We start from the raw sequence: 22,535 nt of genomic DNA, 5'->3' as shown, positions 1-22,535 counted from the left end.
CCTGAGCCTTTAAAACATTGCTTGTTTTGTCCATATTTTAATGCTGTAGTTAAGAACATGAACTCTGAAATCTGATGCTGGTGTTTGAATCCTGGCTCAGTTCCTTTCTGGCCATGTGATCCTGGGTAAGTCAATTAACCTCTCCGTACCTAAGTCCCCTGTCTCTAAACTGAGGATGATAGCAGTGCCCATTTTGAGTGCTTGGAGCATTCATTACGATAACATAGGTAATATGTTACAATAGTGCTTGGCACGTAGTAAGTGGTGAATAAATAAATGTTAGCAGTTGTTATTGTTAATATTATAATTTGGCAATGCTTGCTCTAAGTTAGCATGCCAGAAATATAAACCATTTTATATCCCCTCTTTCTCTACAAACCTGCAGAACACCTGCTAAATGACCGTTATGGATTGAATTCTGTCCCTTGCTCACATCCCCTCCTCCCTGCCCTGAATTCTTCTGTTCAAGTTTTAACCCCCAATGAGATTGTATTTGGAGATAGCACCTTTACGGAAGTGAATAAGGTTAAATGAGGTCACATGAGTGCGGTCTAATCTGATAGGCCTGGTGTCCTTAGAAGGGCCAGACATTTCTGTCTCTCTACATGTATAAAGAAGACAGGCCATGTGGGGACGCAGAGGAGAGGGGCCGTTTACTAGCCTGGAACCAGTCCCACTGACACCCTGATCTCGGACTTCCAGCCTCCAGCACTGTGGGAAATAAATGTCTGTTGTTTAAGCCCCTCAGGCTGTGGTATTTTGCCATGGCACCCTGAACGGACTAAGACGTTATGAAACGTTTTAACTCGTATATTCAAGGAGAGACAAGCGGGCAGTCCTAACGTAGGATGTCTGATGCCATCCTCAAATGCCATTTCTCCCTGTGGGAAAAGCTTAACTCTACCATCTCCAGTGGTGGTGGTGGGGTTGTCGGGAGGAGTCATATACCAGCGGGACTACAGTCCATTTGCTTCCCTCAATATAACTGTTTTCTACAGAATTAACTGAGGCTCCAGGCTGACTTCCAGCTCTGTAGAGGTTAGTTATTGTCTGTGAGGAGCTCTTACTCTTACCTCTTTCCTCTTCCAACACAGATGATCTTGTAGGAAGAAGAATCTGGTCCATTGAGTCACCACTTCCCTGGTGGCTCAGACAGTAAAGAATCTGCCTGCAATGTGGGAGATCTGGGTTCGATCCCTGGGTTGGGAAGATCCCCTGGAGGAGGGCATGGCAACCCACTCCAGTACTCTTGCCTGGAGAATCCCATGAACAGAGGCACCTGGGAGGCTACAGTCCCTGAGGTCACAAAGAGCAGGACATGACTGACCGATTAAGCACACATCTGTCTGTTGAGTCACCGGTTGGATTCTGGATTGGTGTGATCTTATGGATCTTTAGCCTTCATTCCCTCAGAAGCTGGGCCACACTGGCTGGAGTCCTGGCCATTTCACTTCAAGGCAAGCCCAAAGCCTTCCCAGGGTCTTCTGGTTCCCTGAGATCATGCTGCTCATGGCCTCTTCTCTGAGTCCCTGCCTCACGCCAGCTGGATTTCTGCCCTGTCACAAGAAGCATGCATGAATTTAATTGTCCTGACTGAAGACGGGGATCACAGGAAGATCTGGTTGTCACGGGATGTGAGGCCTTGGGATTTTCTCTCTTCCCCCCTCCCCACTTTTGTCCTTACGTTTCCTTTCCGAATTCTCTAAGAACTCCTGCTTTCAGTCAGAGAAGACTTTGGCTGAGTTCTAAGACTTAAACTTGCAGAAAGCCTGGTGAATAAGATGCTTGCAGAACAAAGAGCCTTCCATTTTACAGCAGTTCTGCTTATCAACTTATTGTAAATATAATATGTATGATATATGTACGATGATATGTATATTATATCCACGCTATTTCATATATATGATATTTTGACTATGTAAAATATTTATACTTACAAATAATCTTTTTTTTCTTACTACATGAAGAATAATTAAGGCAATTGGGAGATAAAAGGAACTGCCTCGTTTAGAAATAAAGATTTAACTGTGGAGTTTAGGTCTCTTCAGAGTCACTCATTGACTCGTGAAAAGCTCTTTGGAGCCTCCGAACCTATTTCTCAGGTGTAGGGAGTTCAGAATCTGAAAGTGGGAATGAGGTCAATCGTGAGACCATGTAGCTGTAGGAAAATCCAAGCAATGTGGCTTTGGCTTTTCAGATGTTGAAGGCTTTGCTAAGAGCATCATTAAAACCTAAGAGATGGAAAGGGAGAGAGAGATTCAGGAAAGTTTTTTAGATCACACAGAATTTCCAAGGTAAACTCTGCGACGGTAAAGTTAGATTTCTGTGCCATTTGAGTGTAAATGAACTACTCAGAAAATACAAAAACGTACGCTGAGTACTCATGGCAATTGACGGCAATCATTCTAAGAAGGCCATGTCTGGAGCGCGCTTTGTGCCTGAAAGCTTCCACCTGGTAGGTGCGCAGGGCGCCGGAAGAGGACTGGGCCGCCTCTCCCCACACTGACTTTTCGGCCGCGGACCTCCGAGCTGGCGCAAACACCGAGCTCGGGGGCTCCCGGTCCAGCGCCGACTGCGCTGTCTCCCCAGCACCGCGCGCCCCTGGACGGCTTCCCGCCTCCGCCCCTCCCGCTGCCGCCCACGCCCCAGCCACGGGGGGCAGGAGGCGGCGGCGGCCGGCCCTCCCCGTGGCCTTTTAAAAGCCTCCCAAGCGGGGCCCGGCAGGGGGATCCCGGCGGAGGAGGGAGCGGCACGCTGAGTCCCGCAGCGGTGCGCGGAGCCGAGCGCCCCGGGCTGCCCCTCCCGCTGGTGGGGCCCGGCACTTCGGGCTCCGCGACGCTCTCGCTGCCGCCGCGGGCCTCCCCCCCGGCCATGCGCCCCGGGTAGCGCGCCTGGGGCGCGGCGCCCACCCGGCGGCTCCCGCCGCCCGCCCCAGCCGCCGGCATGCTGCGCCCGCTGCTGTTCGCCGCGCTCTGCCTGGCCGGCGGGCTGGGGGCCGCCCGCGGCTGCCAGCTGCCCTCCGAGTGGAGACCCCTGAGCGAGGGCTGCCGAGCCGAGCTGGCCGAGATCATCGTGTACGCCAAGGTGCTGGCGCTGCACGAGGAGGTGCACGGCCTGTACAACTACCTGCCCTGGCAGTATGAGGCCAGCGACGCGGGGCTCTTCTACTCCGCTGAGATCGAGATGCTGTGCGACCAGGCGTGGGGCAGCATGCTCGAGGTGCCCGCGGGCTCCAGGCTCAACCTCACCGGCCTGGGCTACTTCTCCTGTCACTCCCACACCGTGGTCCAGGATTACTCCTATTTCTTCTTCCTCAGGTGAGCCTGCCACCTCCCGCCCATACCATCCCTTCGGCCACTTGGCATGGCCAGCAGAGGTGCCTTTATCCCCAGCAGGCTCAGGAACTCCTCCAGAATCCGGTCCGGGCGATGTTAAGTGCTGCCCTGGTCTCCTTCCCGTTTTCTGCTCTTTGGTGCTCCTCATGTTGAGTCTACAGAGATCCTGGGTGCCTCTGCCTAAGACTGTTGGAAAAACAGGGATGGCTCCCGTGCTTGACCAGGGAAGAGTGTTTCAGGCCAAAGCTCAAGGTGGTTTCCAGCAACAAACAGCCTGTTCCCAATAGCAGAGGTTTATGCGGGGCGTGATGGGGGAGGAAGGCCCTGGTCACAGCGCTCTGAGGAGCATGAAGGGCAATGGGACAGGAGCCCTGCCTGGTTGAGTTCCATGCAAGTTGGTCTGTGGTGCAAATGAGATGCCTGTGGGTAAGAGTTCAGGCCATGGCATCTCCTGGAGTTTGAAATAAGAAAGTGGAACCCTAATTGAGGTGGAATCCTTAGAGGAGGAAAGCTATATTTTAAAGTGGATGTGGTGGGAGTCGTTTGGGATGGACAGTGGTCAAAACCAATCCAAAGACTATTGGAATCAGACGGTTGTTGGAATTCTGGCTGCGTTCTTCCTGTCACTTTGAGCAAGTTACTGACCTTGTCAAGACCCTCACCTTCATAACGTGCCAAGCGAGGCTGGATGAGATTAGAGCCTAGTAGCTGCTGCAGAACACCTGGTGCAGGTCAGGTGAGGAGCGTGTGGGTGCTCAGCTCTGCACACCTGCCTGACCGCCAAGATGGGGCCGCGTGGAATGCAGCCCAGCTGTCCTCGTGTTCCACTCGGATTAGCTCACATCAGCTGCCAGCAGACCTCAGGGCCAGGCTCTTCCAGATAGCCCAAGTTGATAGAGGAAGGGCCTGGGGGCGGGGCCGTTAAGGGATTGGGAAGGTGCTCACAGGGCTTTGAAGAACAGAGAGGTGAATTAGACCAGGCCCTGTCTGTTGGGAGACTCCTGGAATCTTGTGAAGTTCCATGAAAGTTTGTCGTGTGCTCACGACGAAATGCATGTAGATAAAGGTGCAGGTTATGCGTTCAACTGAAGTTTGCCATACCAAACAGCAGGTGGAACCCTAATGCATTGGTTCTCTCCTGTTGGAGGAGGAGGCTGAAGCAGGAACTGGGAGGAACCCCAAAATGGAATCTAATGGATAGTGATTGACAATAAGTCCCATCTTCCCAGTATGTGGCATAGCATTAAGGATATTTGGAATGGCCATGACCTTGGTCTGGAGACTAACTTTTAGCTCTTGAGATTTCACATCACTGAGAAAGAAGACAGAAGGTTCCACAGAGGGGCGTCCGTAAGCTCGCAGTAACACATGTTTTCCATATTAAAGCCAGAATATCTAAGTTTAGAATACATGGCGTGCTTTGTGTTCGCTTGGGTGGTTTAGCCAGATTAAGTTGAATTAAAAAAAAAAATACCGGAGAAGTACAGTTTCTAAATAAAGCTGGCAAGGAGTGAGATAGTACCTTCTTAGATTTTTACATGTCTTTATTTAGGGAAACCAGCTCTAAAACTATTCAACAATGAAACTTTATTTTCCAAAGTAAAAAGAGCCAGAGTACTTAAGAAGACATTATTTTCTTTTCCGATTTTATAATGAAATACAGTTTTGTCCGCTGGCTCTCTGGTGGTGAACCAGCTCTTTCCTCTTTCTCTGGCATATTTATAAAATGTTAGGGCAGAGATAGAGTCAAAAGGTAGTCTGACAAGATTTCTATTTCACAGGGCTGTGTTGCCTTGATGTGTGTTAACAACCACATGCACATCATTCCTCTGTTATTCTGGGCCCCTCAGAGAGGAGAACAGATTCGGTCGGTGTCACAGGAGAAAGTGGCAGCGGACACTCCCTGGTGCACCCCCAAATGCCTACTTTGGGCTGGAGTGCAGCTTCCATCTCTTCTTTTCCTTCTCTTGACTTCTCTATCTTGCCAACAGGTACTTTATGCAGGGTTCTGTAAAAATGTTAAGTTTTATACTGTGCTTACTCTGTGCCAAATACTTACTTTTAAAAAAGTGCACTCCTTACACCACCATTAAAAAAATAAGGATGCTGTTGTCATCCTCGTTTAATAGATTGTGCATTTAAGCTTAGAGAATTTAAGAAATTCGTTGTGTGTCAAACAGGAGATAAGTAGCAGTGGTAGGACTTGAATCTTGGGTCATTGCAATTTGGCTTTCTTTTGCCCAGGAAACAAGGAGCACTCCACTAGGAGAAGGAAGGCGGCTTGGGAGATGCACAAATGTTCAGATTCACACGCAGCCATCCCCCAACTCACATGTTTTGAAAAACTTAAGGATAGACACGTGCAGTGTGAGGTAGAGAGAGACTCCTCCAATGCGAGCCATGTAGATGTGTAATTGCAAGCTGCATGTAAATCAGTGAAGTTAGGATATACCCTCACACTGAACAAAAATATCTCACAATGGTTTAAAGACTTAAACGTAACACATGACGCCATAAAACTCCTAGAAGAGAGCATGGGCAAAATGTTCTCTGACATAAATTGGACCTATGTTTTCTTAGGTCAGTCTCCCAAGGTAATAGAAATAAAACCAAATATGAACAAAGGGGACCTGATCAAACTTACAAGCTTCTGCACAGCATAGAAAACCATAAAAAAAAAGACAACCCAAAGAATGGGAGAAAATATTTGCAAATGATGCAATAGACCAGGGCTTAATTTCAAATATACAGACCATACAACTCAACAACAAAAAAAAGCCAATCAAAAAGTGGGCAGAAAACCTTAATAGACATTTCTCCAAAGAAGACATGCAGATGGCCGGTAGACACATGAAAACATACTCAGCGTCACTAATTCTTAGAGAAATGCAAATCAAAGCTACAGCCAGGTACCATCTCCTATTATGGCAGAATGGCTAACATCAAAAACAGAACAAATAGCAAATGCTGGAGAGAGTGTGGAAAAAAGGGAGCCCTCCTGCACTGTTGGTGGGAATGTAAGTTGGGGTAGCCACTATGGAAAACAGTATGGGGGATCCTCAGAAAATTCATGGGACCACCATATGATCCAGCAGTCCCCTCCTGAGCCTATCCCCGGACAAAACCGTAATTCAGGAACACACATGCACCCCCATGTTCATAGCAGCACTATGCCCAACAGCCAAGATATGGAAACAGCCTAAATGTCCCTTGATAGTTGAATGATTAAAGAAAATGTGGTATGTATATATGAATATTACTCAGCCATAACAAGAAAGAAATAATGCCATATGCAGCAACATGGATGGAACTAGAGATAATTATACTAAGCGGAGTGAGTCACAAAGAAAAGAATGAATACCATATTATATCACTTATATGTGGAATCTAAAATATGGCACAAATGAACCTGTTTACAAAACAGAAACAGACTCATGGATACAGAGAATAAACGTGTGGTTGCCAAGGGGAATGGAGGGAGGGAGAAGGATGGACTGGGTGTTTGGGGTTAGCAGATGCAAACTGTTACATTTGGAATAAACAACAAGGTCCTACCTTAGCACAGGGAAGCATATCCAATCTCCTGGGATAAACCATAATGGAAAAGATGTTTAAAAACGTATGTATATGTATAACTGAGTCACTTTACAGCGGAAATTAGTACAACATTGTAATTAAACTCTACTTAAAAACAAAAAAAGATGTTGTATAACTGGCAACACTGTGACAGTCTTCTGTTGACTCTCGATTGAAAATGGTACACCCCATGGGTATCCAGTCTACAGCTCTTGCCTCCTTTTTTTCCATTAGGATGGATGAGAACTATAACCTCTTGCCTCATGGAGTCAATTTCCAAGATGCCATCTTTCCAGACACTCAAGAGAACAGAAGGATGTTTTCTAGCCTTTTCCAGTTTTCAAACTGTTCACAAGGGCAGCAGCTGGCGACTTTCTCCAGTGACTGGGAGGTCCAAGAAGACACTAGGGTAAGAATTGGCTGTACCCTGTGCTATAGCAAAATAATAAGATAGCTATGACTCATATGAATATTGTGAGCAAGGGGGTCAAGAGTCCTCTTCCAAAGTCCAGATCAAGAAGTATTTTTCACCCTCTTCACAGCCCTCCCAGAAGTTAACAAGCACTGCTCATAAACTCTGGAGTCCTCAGGCTGTACTGTGTGGCATGAGGTTCCTCACAAAGTGAGGGGACAAGATGGGCTGAAGGTTGGCATGCTGTGCCTCAGTTTCCTCTTCTATAAATTGGAGGCAATAGTAACATCTGTATCTTAGGGCGGATGCGGCATGATTTAACTATGTAGGGAATGTCAGTAGGTAAAGCCTTTAGTGAGGTGTTTGAGAGTAAGCACTCAATACACGGAGCTGTTATGATTACTTCTGCTGTTGATTTCAAATACTTATGTATGTTCTTACTTGGCCCTGCTGGGTCTTAGTTGTGGCATGTGGGATCTTCGGTCTTCCTTGCAGCAGGCAGGATCTTCAGTTGCAGCATGCAAACCCTTAGTGGCAGGATCTAGTTCCCATGGAACAGAAGGATCCAGATCACTCTGGGCATGAAGATAGAAAAGGCATCTTTCAGTCTGAGGCAGATGCCTGAGTTGTGGGGATATTTCGAGGACTGTCGCTTTCTCCAAGCAGTGGCATTGTCGCAACTGAGCCAGGGGAGCAGGGAGGCCGTGGGCAATCGCTCCCAGCCTCCCACCAAGATGTTTATAGGGCCACGTGACAGACCGCAGGAGACAGTTATGTGGGTCAGTGAACCAATGTGCATGTATTAGGTGGTTTCCTTCTTTCCCCCATCTGTGGTGCCCTTGGTGGGCGCGCTGTCTTTCTCTTGTCTGGTGGGTTGGCCTAGGGGAGTGGTCTTGTTCTTCCAAACCTCCTGCCCAGGGCTCCATGGCACCTGGAGGCTTTCTTCACGTTCTTTGCACAGAAACTGTTCTCATCGCAGGCGAGTGCATCCGACTGCGGCAAAGTGTTAATTCTTCCTCTCCATGCTTTATCCAGGGTTCCTTCCTTAGGCCTGCCCTACTGACAGTTCTCAATGCCCTGACCCCTCTTCAAGATATGCCAAAATTTTCTGAGTGCTTGTCATATATTTCACTCCCCACATGGATCTAAGCACCTTTCTTTCCCTCCCCCTTTTCTTTCTTTCTTTCCCTGCCTCACTCTCTCTCTTTTTTTTTTTTCCTACCCGACTCTTAATCTGTGCCAGCACCCACTCCACATTGAACTGGACCCACCAAGTATAAGCCTGAGTATCCTCAGCCTGGATCAGACCGTAGCATGTTCAAATTAAGTCTTTCTAGTCCTGGTCCTGTGGTTCTCCGTTTTGTGGGATTTTTGCATCATGTACTAAATCCTTGGTAATAGTATATTGATGTCAAGGGATCAGATGTTGATCCAAAAATACCTCACAGCTGAGCCCCAAACTCTTTAGATATATAACTGATTAGCCCTGTGGTCACACAATGAAGCTATTAACATTTCACTGCAATTAGATTTTCCATCATTTGAAAAAAATAGAACAATGGGACTGTGGAGAATTGTTTTAACGTGAAGGCAGTCCTATTTTGGGTAGTCAGATGTTGATCTTGGGGAGAATTCCTTTTCCCTTTCATCATCCTGGTCTCTTAGATAACAGAGGGTGGGTATGTGTGTTTGGACTGAGTCAGAAGCTTTTGGGGAAAGAGAATTAATTGTTCCAGGTTGCTGAGCCGCTGCGGAGCCAAATTGAGGTGTTGATGGACTTTGTATGTATCACATCTTGGCTCCTTCTTCTGCCCACTTTGAAAGGGACCACATCAGAGCTGAGTTAAATTAGCTAGTTCATTTGAGCATTTAGGTTTAAAATAAGCTAAGGTGCTAGCATTTATATTTTATGATATTCCTTGAGAAATTTTTACTTTCTCTGCAGTGATTAAAATCGTTGTGAATTGAAGGTGTCAGAATTAGATGAAGAGTTATGGACAGTTACTTGCTCCTTTCTTGAAAAAAAAAAAAAACTAACTAAAACTAAAAATTATCTGCCTTAAAAAAAACAAAAACTTATGTTCAGTTGCGCTGGGTCTTTGTTGCCGTGAGGGCTTTCTCTAGTTAGGGCAAGCAAGGGCTCCTCTTTGCTGCCGTGCACAGGCTTCTTACTGCAGTAGCTTCCCTCGTCACAGAGCACAGGCTCTGAACACATGGGCTTCAGTAGTTGTGGGCTGTGGGCTCACTAGTTTTGGCACACGGGCCTAGGTGATCTGCAGCTTGTGGAATCTTCCTGGACCAGGGATCGAACCAATGTCCCTGCTTTGGCAGATGGATTCCTATCCACTGTGCCACCAGGGAAGTCCTCTGCTTTTTCTGTGTGAAGGTGAGTATCCTGCTTTCTCTCCTATGCAGGGTAAATAAATCATGTTATGACACAGTCTGTTTTTCCTAAGGTGATGGGTCTTCCATCTTAGACAGGGTCAGAGGAGCTTGTTTGGGTCACCTTTTGATTCCAGTTAGACTCTTGCTGATGGGAACATGTGAACCCTTCATTTGTTCTGAGACCATTATGAATGGCCCTAGACGGTGCACATTGCACAGTTTCCCGGTATTCCACGCCGTGTCTTAGATAACGATGAATTCCGGGGGCACACTGATGAATTCTCATCATTTCCACCGTTGCTGCTGCTCTTCTCTAAGTCCCCAGTCAGCTCGAACAGTGGGTTTAGATCATGGTCGTGAAGGGTGCATCTCCTCCTTCTCATTCTCTTGCAGCGTCACATGAATCTGGGACTCTAGGGTCAGTCCGGAGGTTAAGAAATGGAACCAGAGGAAAATCGGATGTAGGGAAACTTTTGTGATACATATCCAGGACAGCCTGCAACTCCATCCTCAGCAGCCAAATCCTCCCATTCTCTCGTTCCATCCTTAGACATCCCCCCCTCCCCCCAACCCTTGCTTCAGTCAGTGGAAACAAGCTTGCTTTCAAAAGTTGCCAGGGAATCAGCAGCACTTCTAAGTGTTCAGCATCTCTCTGGTTCAGTATCATGGTGTTAATGGGGCCTCCGGGGATGTCTTTGGCAAGTTAGAACATCCATCCCATTTTCTGGCAGGGTTCTCTCCACGCCAGCCAAGAACATTTTCCTTTCCTTTTTTCTTCCCTGCTGGGTGAGTGTAACAATCAAAACAAAAGTTGGCTGTTTTCCTCTCTCAGCAAGTCTTGTCCCCCGGGACTGCAACCCAGACTGACCCACACATAGATCAATCTGACCTAGAGTGTCATGGGACTGACATAAAATCTGTAGAAGACCTCCTGTTATCTTTCTTTTTTCCCTTTTTAGAGTTGGGAAGGATGGTGAGGGAGGTACCATCCTCATCAAGCAATCAGGATTGGCTGTGCCATTTTCAGAGGCGTGACCTCAGGCACAACCCTTAATTTCCCACAACTTCAGTTTTCTCCTTCCCTGATAGCTCAGTTGGTAAAAAAAAATCTACCTGCAATGCAGGAGACCCCGGTTTGATTCCTGGGTCAGGAAGATCTGCTGGAGAAGGGATAGGCTCCCCACTCCAGTATTCTTGGGCTTCCCTTGTGGCTCAACTAGTAAAGAATCCCCCTGCAGTGCAGGAGACCTGGGTTCGATCCTTGGGTTGGCAAATCCCCTGGAGATGGGAAAGGCTATCCTCTCCAGTATCCCGGCCTGGAGAATTTCATGAACTGTATAGTCCATGGGGTCGCAAAGAGTCGGACACCACTGAGCGACTTTCACTTTCAAAACATGTAAACTGTCTCAGGTTGTCCTAAGGACCCAATTAGATCATAGGTTTGAAAGCACTTGGTCAGTTGTAAAGAGTGATGGAGGGATTTTTGACTATAAATGGATAGTTGTAAAGTGTGGCTTTAAAACTTAAAGATGCAGCTTTTAAAAAGCTTCCTGTGTCTTCCCAGGGCAGTGGCGGTGGGGGCAGTGGTGACAGGGTAGGTGGTGGAGAGGGGAACAGATGATGGGGATGCTCTCACGTGTGTTGTAATTCATTCAATAGACTTTACTGGGTTCTGGTCACAGAGCACTTAAAAATTCATGTACTGAGTTATAAACCATGCTCATGTGGATTCCCAAATCTGAAAGTATAAAATGGTAGTCAGAGTTCTTTTCTCCCACCTCTGACACCCATCCACCCAGTTCCCACCTACCCTCCGAATGAATAACCACTGTAAATAGTTTCTTGTAAGCTTCCAATGAGCATTCTCCCCCAACAAACAATTCAGTCAAGATTCACTGTCTTCCTTAAGGGCATGGCAGCCCACGCCTATATTCCTGCCTGGAGAATCCCATGGACAGAGGAGCCTGTCGGGCTTCAGTCCATGGGGTCACAAAGAGTCGGACACGACTGTGTGACTAACTTTTGGTACCAGTGGCACTGCAGTATGCACACGTGGTTGTGTCCTGCTTTGTTCACAAGTGGGTACGTGTAAGTAGACATGTAAGTTGCTATATCTAGACGTGTAAGTTGGTGTAAACAGCTGTGTCGTATTCCATTGTATTAATGTCTTGCTGTGTATTTAATCAAGTCCCCTGTGGACAGGTAGTTACACTGTTTCCAGTCCATGGATATTACATGGAGTGTGGACATGTATGACATTATATCAGTACACACCTCATTTTGTGAAATTGTTGAGTCCAGTCTTTAGCAAGTGACTGTTAAGTGACTGCCACGAGGCAGCTGCTGTGTTAGATTCCAGAGTTTCAATGTTGAGAAAAATACAAAGTCCCTGATCTCACGAAGTTTATAGTCCTAGCGCTGGTGGTGAATACAATCAAAAGACCACATTAATGACTTTAGAATTTAAAATGGAAATGAATGCTTCAAGGGAAAGAAAGGAAATAATCAGGAAGTCTGACTGAGACTTAGGGATAAAGAAAGCTTTTTCTGCTGAATTATACTGGAGCTGAAATCTGATGGAAGAGGAGATACCCTAGTTAATGTTGGAGTATTGGGATAATGAGAGAAATCCAGAGAGGTGAAGAATTTGTGCAAAGGCCATGTAGTAGCAGGATCTATGGTGCCTCTGAGATAATTAAAGAAATCCCCAGTAGCTGGAGGAAAGGGAGTGAGTGAGAAGGATGTGGCAAGAGCTCCAAGTGGGGCCAGACCATGTGGGGATTGATAGTTTCTGGTGAGGACTGGGCTTTGTTCTAACAGTAATGGGACACCTCTGATGTTTTAAAAGCAGCAGGTGATGGGAGCAAATCCATATTTTAAAAAAAACCAAAGTGGCGGAAGTGGGAAATATATTGGAGGGGATCCAGATGATATGGTAAGAAGAGGCAGTGGTTGAAACCAGCCAGCTTAGATGTTGGGCTCGGGTGAAGGTAGAGGGGATGGAGCGATGTAGGCAAACTTGAGAGAGAGAAAATCAGTAGATGTCACGGCGGTTTGGGTTTGGCTGGTAAACTATGTGGGAGGGACAGAGATGACTCCTGTGTTCCTGGCTGACTGCATACCAGGAACTGAGACATGCCAGGATAAATGGAATAGGACAGGTTTGGAGGGGAATTCCTGAGTCCAGTGTTGGACTTGTTGAGTTGAGGTGCCCTTGAGCTGTCCACGTGAGAGCTTGAGTAGGTGGGTGGATCTGTGTTTGGAGGTTTGAGAAGAGCTCTGAGTGGAGGATGTGCCTTTGGGACTAAGTGATAACCAGGTGTCAGCTGAAACTGGATTCAGATGAGATTTCCAAGGGAGAGGACTTGGAGTGAGAGTCGAAGCCCTCAGGTAGATCTGAGCCTTGTGAAATGCTAACACTGGCGGAAAGGCAGAGTCGCCCGAGAAAAAACCAGGAGCGTGAACAGCATAGAATGTGTGCAGAAGGGTGAGTGATTGACAACCAAGAGCTCTTGAGAAGTCAGGTAAGAGGAGGGCTAAAAGTAAGCACCTTATTCCACTGGCAGAGAGAACAGTTCAGTAGAGGGAGAGAGCAGACTCTAGGTTGTGGCGTGGAGGAGAGAGGGCAGCTCCTTCGGGGTGTTCAGGTATGGGTTGAACACCATTGAGGCTGCAGGTGAAGGACAAAATTGTTGAGGGAGGGTTTTTATTTTTTTTTTAATGGCAGCCATCCTGGTCACAGCCTCTTGGTCCCTGTTTTCCTACTCATCAGATGCTGTCTTCCCAAATAGACTAGACTGCTTGAGCGCAGGAGTATCTATTCTGTTCCTTGTTGTACATGTGGTGTATTTTTGTGGTGTCTCATGCATTTGTTGAATGAATTCTTTCATTCCAAGAGCTCCAAGGCCTTAGAAAGCAGGGGCCCCTCTTTCTTTCTCTATTTCTGTTCTCTAAATTAATATTTAATTCCACACAGTAAAATTCACTTTTTCATATACAGTTATGTTTTGACAGATACACATGGTTGAACAATTGCAACTACAGCCACAATATAGAAAACTTCCATCACTGGTGAAACCCTGCCCTGTGCTGCCACTGTGTGGTCAGACCCTTCCCCAACCTAAATCCTGGGGACTTCTAAAGGGTTCTCCAACTAGTTTTGCATTTTCCAGAATGTCATGTGAATAGAATCATTACGTTGCTTTTTGTTTTTAAATTTGTCTTCTTTTATATAGCAGAATACACGAGATTTGTCTGTGGTATATGTCTATAGTTTGTTTTTAATGGCTAAAGCATTTTTTAAAATTAAAGATGAGACTTTAATCTTTGTATGAAAGTGAAAGTGAAGTTGCTCAGTCGTGTCCAACTCTTTGCAACCCCATGGACTGTAGCCTACCAGGCTTCTCCGTCCATGGGGTTTTCCAGGCAAGAGTACTGGAGTGGGTTACCATTTCCTTCTCCAGGGGATCTTCCTGACCCAGGGATCGAACCTGGGTCTCCCGCATTAGAGGCAGATGCTTTACCATCTGAGCCACCAGGGAAGTCATAATCTTTGTGTAGTTGGCCCAATTTTTAGAAGTATTTACGTTTCAGTTCGACTTCTCAGAAACACTGTGAGGCACGTTAACATTGGAAGTGTCAGTATGTCTGTTTTACAGATGAGGAAACTGAGATTTAGGGCAGTTAAGTAGGTGGCAGAAGATCATCCAGCTAGTAAGTGGTGAAGAGACTGAAATGCAGGCTTTCTCATTTTGATTTTGCATTAGCCTTGTATGAGTTTTCCAGTTGTTCTTCATTCTCATTAATACTCGGTATTGTCAGTTTAAAAAAAATGGATATTCTAATAAGTGTGTGGTGCTATCTCAGTGTGGGTTTTAAGAAAAATTCTACATATAAGTGCAACCAAATAGTATTTGTCTTTTCCTGACTTGTATCACTGATTGTGATGGTCTCAAGGTTAATCTGTGTTATCACAAATGGCAGAATTTCCTTCTTTCCTGTGGCTGAATAATATTCCTTTGTATGTATTAATACATATGCCACATTTTCCTTCATTTGTTGATGGATACAGGTTGTTTCCATGTCTTGGCTATTGTGATGAATGATTCAGTGAACATGGTACTGATTTCTTGACATACTGATGTTATTTTCTTATATACTCAGAAGAGGGTTTTCTGGATGATAGTTCTATTTTTAATATTCCGAGGACCCTGCATTTGGACTGTTGCCCATAATGACTGACCAGTTGCCATTCCCATCAACGATGTACAAATGTTCTCTTTTCTCCATATCCTTGCTAACACGTTATCTTTCATTTTTTGGATCGTAGCCATAGTAACAGGCTTCCCCTGGTGGCTAAAGACAGTAAAGAATCTGCCTGTGATGTAGGATACCCAGATTCAATCCCTGGGTCGGTAAGATCCCCTGGAGCAGGAAACGGCTGCCCACTCCATTATTCTTGCCTGGAGAATTCCATGGGGAGAGAGGAGCCTGGTCGGCTACAGTCCGTGGGGTCACAGAGTCAGACATGCCTGGGTGACTAACACACTCACAGCCAGAGTAACAGGCATGAGGTGATATCCCACTGTGGCTTTGGTTGGCATGTCCTCGATTAGCTGGTCATTTGTATGTCTGTTCAGAACCTTCACCTATTTTTAAACCATCAGATGGTTTTACTATTTATTTGTAAGACTTCCTTGTATATTTTGGACCAGATGGATGGTTTTCAAATCATTTTCTCCCAGGCAATAGGTCGCCCTTTTATTGTTTCCTTTGCTGCACAGGGGCTTTTTATTTTGGTGTAATCCAATTTATCAGTTTTTGCTTCTGGGGTCCTATCTAGAAAGTAATTGCTCAAACCAGCATCAAGAGGCAATTTCTTTTCCTGTTTCCTAGTTTCAGGTCTTACCTGTAAGTCTTTACACTGAGTTCGTTTGTGTATAAGTGTGAAAGCGAAAGGGTTTGTCACTTAGTTGTGTCCCACTCTTTGTGAACCCCATGGACTGTAGCCCGCCAGGATTCTCTGTCCATAGGGATTCTCCAGGCAAGAATAATGAAATGGTTAGCCATTCCCTTCTCCAGGGAATCTTCCCAACCCAGGGATCAAACCTGGGTCCCCTGCATTACAGCAGATTCTTTACTGTCTGAGCCAACAGGGAAGCCCCATATAGAGTGAAATAAGGGTCAAATTTCATTTATCTTTATGTGAAACCGGTTTTACCGACATAATTTGTTAAAGAAATGAATCTTCCCCATTTTATGTTCTTGGCATTTTACTGTAGATTATTTGACTGTAACTGTGTGGATTTATTTCTGGGCTCTCGATTCTGTTCCCCTGGTCTTTGTTTTTAGGTCTGTACCGTACTGTTTTAATTACTATACCTTTTAGTATAACTTGAAATCAGGAACAGTGATGCCTCCAGCTTTGTTCTTTTTTTTAAGATTGCTTTGGTTAATATGACCCAGCAATCCCAGTGCTGATCATATACACCGAGGAAACCAGAATTGAGAGACACATGTACCCCAGTGTTCATCACAGCACTGTTTACAATAGCTAGGACATGGAAGCAACCTAGATGTCCATCGGCAGACGAATGGATAAGAAAGCTGTGATACATATACACAAGAGAATATTACTCAGCTATTAAGAAGAACACATTTCAATCAGTTCTAATGAGGTGGATGAAACTGGAGCATATTATACAGAGTGAAGTAAGTCAGAAAGAAAAACACCAATACAGTATATTAACACATATGTATGGAATTTAGAAAGATGATAATGATGACCCTATATATGAGACAGCAAAAGAGACACAGATATAAAGAACAGACTTTTGGACTCTGTGGGAGAAGGCGAGAGTGGGATGATTTGAGAGAACAGCAATGAAACACGTATATTACCATATGTGAAATAGATCACCAGTCCAGGTTTGATGCATCAAACAGGGCACTCAAAGCTGGTGCACTGGGACAACCCAGAGGGATGGGATGGCGAGGGAGGTGAGATGTACACCCATGGCCGATTCATGTCAATGTGTGGCAAAAACCGCCACAATAATGTAAAGTAATTAGCCTCCAATTAAAATAAATTAATTTCTTAAAAAAAGGAAAAAGAAAGAGGTGGGGAAAAAAGGACAACCTAGTTAAGCACCTGACACTTTTGCATCCTGGTTCCATGACCTGCTAGTTCTGTTTCTTTGTGCAAGTCACGGAGCTCTCTGGGCCTCTTTATCACTAAATAAAGTTAATACACATGGGTGGTAAAAAAAAAAAAAGAAAAAAAGATTGCTTTGGCTATTCAGAATCTTTTGCAGTTCCACACAAATGTTTGAATTGTTTTTTCCATTTCTGTGAAAAATGCTATTGAAATTTAATAGCCATTGTTTTGACTATCTAGATCACTGTGGGTAATATGGGCATTTTTAGCAATATTAGTTCTTCCAGTCCATAAATATGGGACCTCTCCCTATTGATTTTTGTCTCTCTCATCAATCTTATAAAGTTTTCAGTGCATAGATCGTTTACTTCCTTGGTTAAATTTGTTCCTAGGTATTTGTTCTCTTAGGTGCCCTCATCGATAGGATTGTTTACTCATTTCCTTTTCAGATAGATTGTTGTTGGTGTAAACAAATACAACTGCTTTTGGGGGTTTTTTGTCATGTTGATTTATATCCTGAAGCTTTACTGGATCATGTATTCTAAATTTGTGGTGTGTGTGTGTAGTCTTCAGGGTTTTCTACATATAGAATCATGACATCTGCAAACAGAGATAGTTTTCCTTCCTTTGTTCCAATTTAAATGCCTTTTATGTCTTTTTTTCTTTTTTTGCCAGTACTTCCAGTATTATGTTTAGTAGAACTGGCATGAGTGGGAAACCCTTCAGTTTTCCCCATTGATTATGATGTTAGCCATGGGCTTTTCATAAATGGCCTTTATTGTGTTGAGGAAATTCTTTTATATTTATTTTATTCAGTTTTTATCATGAACGGGTATTGGATTTTGTGTTTTTTTTTTTCTGTGTACTGAGATGATCATGTGGTTTAAATATTTCATTTTGTGAATGTGCTATATATTACATTGATTTGTGTACGTTAAGCCAGCTTTCCTTCCCAGGGGAAGTTGGGAACACCACTGGTCATGGTGTTTAATCTTTCTGATACATATTTGAGTCCGGTGTGCTAGTGTTATTGAGGAGTTTTCACCTGTGTTTATCTGAGGTATTGGTCTGTAGTTTCCTATTTTTGCAGTGTCTTTGTCCAGCTATGATATCTGGTGAGGCTGCTGTCATTAAATGATTTTGGATGTATTTCCTCTAATTTTACTTTTTGGAAGAGTTTAAGAAGCACTGGTGTTAATTCTTGTTTGAATGTTGGTAGAATTCAACTTTGAATCTAATTGGTCCTAGGCTTTTCGCTTTGAGAGTTTTAAAAATTACTGTTTGAATCTCGTTGTTACTGGTGTGTTGAGTTTTTCTGTTTTTTGTTTTAGTCTTAACACGTTGTATGTTTCTCAAAATTTATCTGTTTCTTCTAAGTTTTCCAATTTGTAATTGTTCATCAATAGTCCCTTATGATTATGCTTCTTTACTTTTTAGGTACCTGTTATAATGTTACTTTCGTTTCTGTTTTTATTTCAGTTTTCTCCTTTTCCTTCTTAGTTTAGGTAAGGTTTTTTTTAAAAAAAATTATTTATTTAAATTGAAGGCTAATTACTTTGCAATATTGTAGTGGTTTTTGCCGTACATTGACATGAATCAGTCATGGGTATAAATATGAGGCTTTATTGATTTTGTTTATTTCTTTCAAAAAATCAACTTACAATTCTTTTCTGTTATTTTCTAGTCTCTATTTGATTTATTTCTTCTCTGATCTTTATTATTTCCTTCCTTCTACTAACTTTGGGTTTAGCTCTTTTGTAGTTCCTTGAGGTATAAAGTTAGGTTGTTTATTAGAGATCTCATAATATGGGCATTTATCACTATAAGCTTTTCTCTTAGTACTGCTTTTACTATATCCTTTAAGTTTTGGTATGTTGTGTTTTCATTTTCATTTGTTGCAAGATTTTAAAAATTCCCTTTTGATATCCTCTTTGATCCAAATGATGTACCCTCAAGGAGAGAAGGAGTTTTATTTCTCCCTTTCAAGTCTGTATGAATTTGTTTCTAGGCTAGGACTTCCTGTATGAGGTTGCATAGGCTGATGAGCATGGATGACCTATCTTAAGCATGATATCATGAGTTTTTGTGTCAGCGCCTGTTAGCAGGTTAAGGAAATTTTCTTATATTTCTGATTTGGTGAGAATTTTAATTGTAAATTGGAGTTAAATTTTGTGAGAAACTCTTTCAGCATCTGAGATTATCATGACATCTTTCTTCTTCAGTTTGTAATTAAGTACATGACATTGGATGTCAAATGCTGAACCACCCTTATATTCTCAAGATAAATCCTGTTTTCAGGTATTGATGGACTTTATTTGCTAATATTTTGCTGAGAATTTTTTTACACTTATGTTCATGAGAGATATTTGTTTGTAGTTTTCTTTTAATTAAAAAAAGGGCATGAGGATAGTATTAGCCTTCCAAAATGGGTTGGAAAGTGTTCTTTCCTGTTCTATGGATGAGATTGTGTAGAATTGGTAGTGTTTGTTTCCCATTAAATGTTGGTGGGTTAGTCTTCTGTGGACAAAAAAAATATCACATAGTGGGTGGCTTCAACAAGAGACATTTGTTCTCTCTCAGTCCTGGAGGCCAGGAGTCCATGATCAGGGTGCTGGCAGAGTTGAGCTCCTCTGGGGCGTCTGTGGCTTGGAGGTGACTCCCCTCTTTCTGCCTCCTCACCTGGTCATCCCTCTGCGTGTGAATGTCCTTAGTATCTCTCCATTTGTACTGATTTCCCCTTCTCATAAGGACACCAGTCAGCTTGGATGGGGCTCACCCTAACAGGCTCATTGTAACCTGATGGCTGCTTTAAAGGCCGTATCTCCAGATACAGCCACATTCTGAAGTGCTGGGGATTAGGGCTCCAGCAAATGAATTTTGGAGAGACACAGTTCAGTCCATAACAGTTTGGTAGAATCTCATCAGTGGAGAATCTGTACCTGGAGTCTTCTTTTGTTGGAAGGTTCTCTACTCATTCAGTTTCTTAAACAGAAGGGACCATTTAGGGTGTCTGTTCTGCCTGTGCCACCGTGGCAGTGCCGATCTGAGACTGGAGTTGGCTGTGGTACAAAGCTGGGTGAGGAAAAAAGAAAAAGAAAGCCAGGGACTTCCTCCATACTCTCTAGCACACTGGGGCTCCTTTTCTTGATCTAGACAGAAATAGATTTCTTGTCGAGTTCCTGCTGCATAGTGATTCAGCCCACTTTGATTCAGGTCCCATTGCCTCTAGCTGTTTAGTTTTCAGAGTCTTCAGGTAGTTGCTTTGTGCATTATGTGCACAGATTTTAACATAATCACTAGAAGTCATAGGCTCCATTCAGTTTCCTTCATCTTGACTTACTGGAAGTTGATGTTTCTATTTGACTGGGCCTATTGAGAACATCTGGTCAATCTTGCATGGAATGTATTATGAGGAGACAAAGAATGATATTTATTTTCTGATGATCAAAAGCAAATAAGAATGGGGGAGGGTAGCATTGAAACATGTATATTTTCATATGTGAAATATTTCCCCAGTCCAGGTTTGATGCATGAGACAGGGTGCTCAGGGCTGGTGCACTTGGATGACCCTGAGGGATGGGATGGGGAGGGAGGTGGGAGGGGGGTTCAGGATGGGGAACACATGTACACCCACGGCTGATTCATGTCAATGTATGTCAAAAACCACTACAATATTGTAAAGTAATTAGCCTTCAATTAAATAAATTAATTTTAAAAAAAGAATGGGGGAGGAAGCAAATAGAAATGGGAAAGAGGATCTGTCATTTTTAAAGTGAAATTTGAGCCCAGATGGGTCAAGAAAAATCATAATTCAGTTCATCCACATCTTCCATAAAGTGCAAAAGTACTTGGTTTAAAATGTCCCTGGAACTTTGCCTAGACAGTCTAATTTACATGTTATTTGTTCAAGAACAAAGATATCCCTTAGGCATGGAGGAGTATAAGGTCAATTTAATGAGTGTTTGTGCACTTGTTAAGTGTAAGTTAAGGACTTTTTCTGTATTTGTTCTTCTTTGATACTACATCAAAACTCAAAAAGTGATAGTTTCTTAATAGCTATGGTGCAGAATCTGAAATCTTATCAGTGAGTTTTGTTGTATTCCTACATGAAAATCCAATAGTCTTTCTTGCCATTTGAATGGGTTTTTTAAATCCATGCATGATTTTGTAACATGATGATTTGACCATATGAAAAATATTGGTTCAGAGTTTCACAGATGTTGAAAATGTTGAGACTTTTAATTATACAGTATTAAAAAATCACTTCATCAATATCACCATCGATCTCATCAGGAAAGTCTTGAAATAGTGGAAAAATGTCAAGCATGCAGTGGCAAGTTTTCTAAAATTCTACTTTTTGCTTGAAAGCTCAAGTTTTATCAGCGGCAAAAAATCTGTTATTTTCCCTTAACATGACAGGCCTCCTTTATTCATTTTCAAGAAAATTTCTATCAAATACTCAAATCTAGAGTTTATCTGTCTTTCATCCTTTCAAGTAAAAATAGTCTTTCACAAAGAAAGCCGCTAGTTCAGCTCAGAACTCAGTCATGGAGGTGCTTTGCCTTGAGACAGCTGTTGTACTTTGAGCACTCGAAGCGCTTTGTGTGCTTCTGATTTCTTCAGAAGTGGCAAGCGGGGCTACTCTGCAGTTGCAGTGTGTGGGCTTCTCATTGTGGTGGCCTCTCTTGCAGAGCACAGGTCCTAGGGCGTGCAGGCTTCAGTAGTTGCAGTCTGTGGGCTCTCAAGTGCAGCCTCAGTAGTTGGGGCTTAGTTGCCTCTTACAGCATGCGGGATCTTCCCAGACCGAGGATCAAAACTGTGTCCCCTGCATTGGTAGGTGGACCCCTTACCACTGGACCCCTAGGAAAACTCATCACGGACCTTGTGGACCGCCTTTTTCTTCTCTGCCCACATCAGGCACTAGACGATGCAATGACTATTAGTGTTACTTGGCAGCTCTGCCTCGCTTTGTGCTAGGTGCCATTGGTTTTGCTCACTTTTGCTTTTGCAGCAGCGGTGCAAATGTCAGCACAGTGGCCCTGACATCTCAGTGTTGTTCTGAAAAGAGTTTTGATCTCAGGGGCTCCCCTGAAAAGAACTCAGGATCCCCCAAGAATCTGCAGACTTTGGGAATCACTGCTCTCGACCAGCTCAGTGAAGGGAGACTGTGCCCACTAACTCATGCTGCTGCTGCTGCTGCTACCAAGTCGCTTCAGTCGTGTCCGACTCTGTGTGACCCCAGAGATGACAGCCCACCAGGCTCCCCTGTCCCTGGGATGCTCCAGGCAAGAACACTGGAGTGGGGTGCCATTTCCTTCTCCAATGCATGAAAGTGAAAAGTGAAAGTGAAGTCGCTCAGTCGTGTCCGACTCTTCGAGACCCCATGGACTGCAGCCTACCAGGCTCCTCCGTCCATGGGATTCTCCAGGCAAGAGTACTGGAGTGGGGTGCCGTTGCCTTCTCCGCTAACTCATGCTAATATGGGGCAAATCCATTCACCTCAATGGATTTTTATGCTTAAAATGTAATTAATACATGCTCAATAATTGTTCTTTGAAATGAAATAATTTCACCTCTGGAAAATGACAGGGTTGCATTTTATTTCTCTAAGGGTTCTGTCAACACCGAGCTTGGTTCTGTTCTAATTATCACAGTTGAGTCAGCTTTCACC

At 44.0% G+C, this 22,535-nt stretch overlaps 1 protein-coding gene across 1 annotated transcript in view; it reads left to right on the top strand.

The window, feature by feature from the left end:
- Nucleotides 1–2,943: 2,943 nt before the first annotated feature.
- The window catches only part of CCDC3 (coiled-coil domain containing 3), an 87,841-nt gene continuing 68,249 nt past the window's right edge, over nucleotides 2,944–22,535 (top strand). The window contains exons 1-2 of the mRNA XM_068987462.1: nucleotides 2,944–3,317; nucleotides 7,146–7,320. Coding sequence (XP_068843563.1) covers nucleotides 2,944–3,317; nucleotides 7,146–7,320 — 549 coding nt within the window. The remainder of the gene's footprint in view (nucleotides 3,318–7,145; nucleotides 7,321–22,535) is intronic.

This window comes from Capricornis sumatraensis, chromosome 15 (assembly GCF_032405125.1).
Source record: "Capricornis sumatraensis isolate serow.1 chromosome 15, serow.2, whole genome shotgun sequence".
Taxonomy (NCBI): domain Eukaryota; kingdom Metazoa; phylum Chordata; class Mammalia; order Artiodactyla; family Bovidae; genus Capricornis; species Capricornis sumatraensis.
This window is presented reverse-complemented; position numbering and strand designations above follow the sequence as displayed.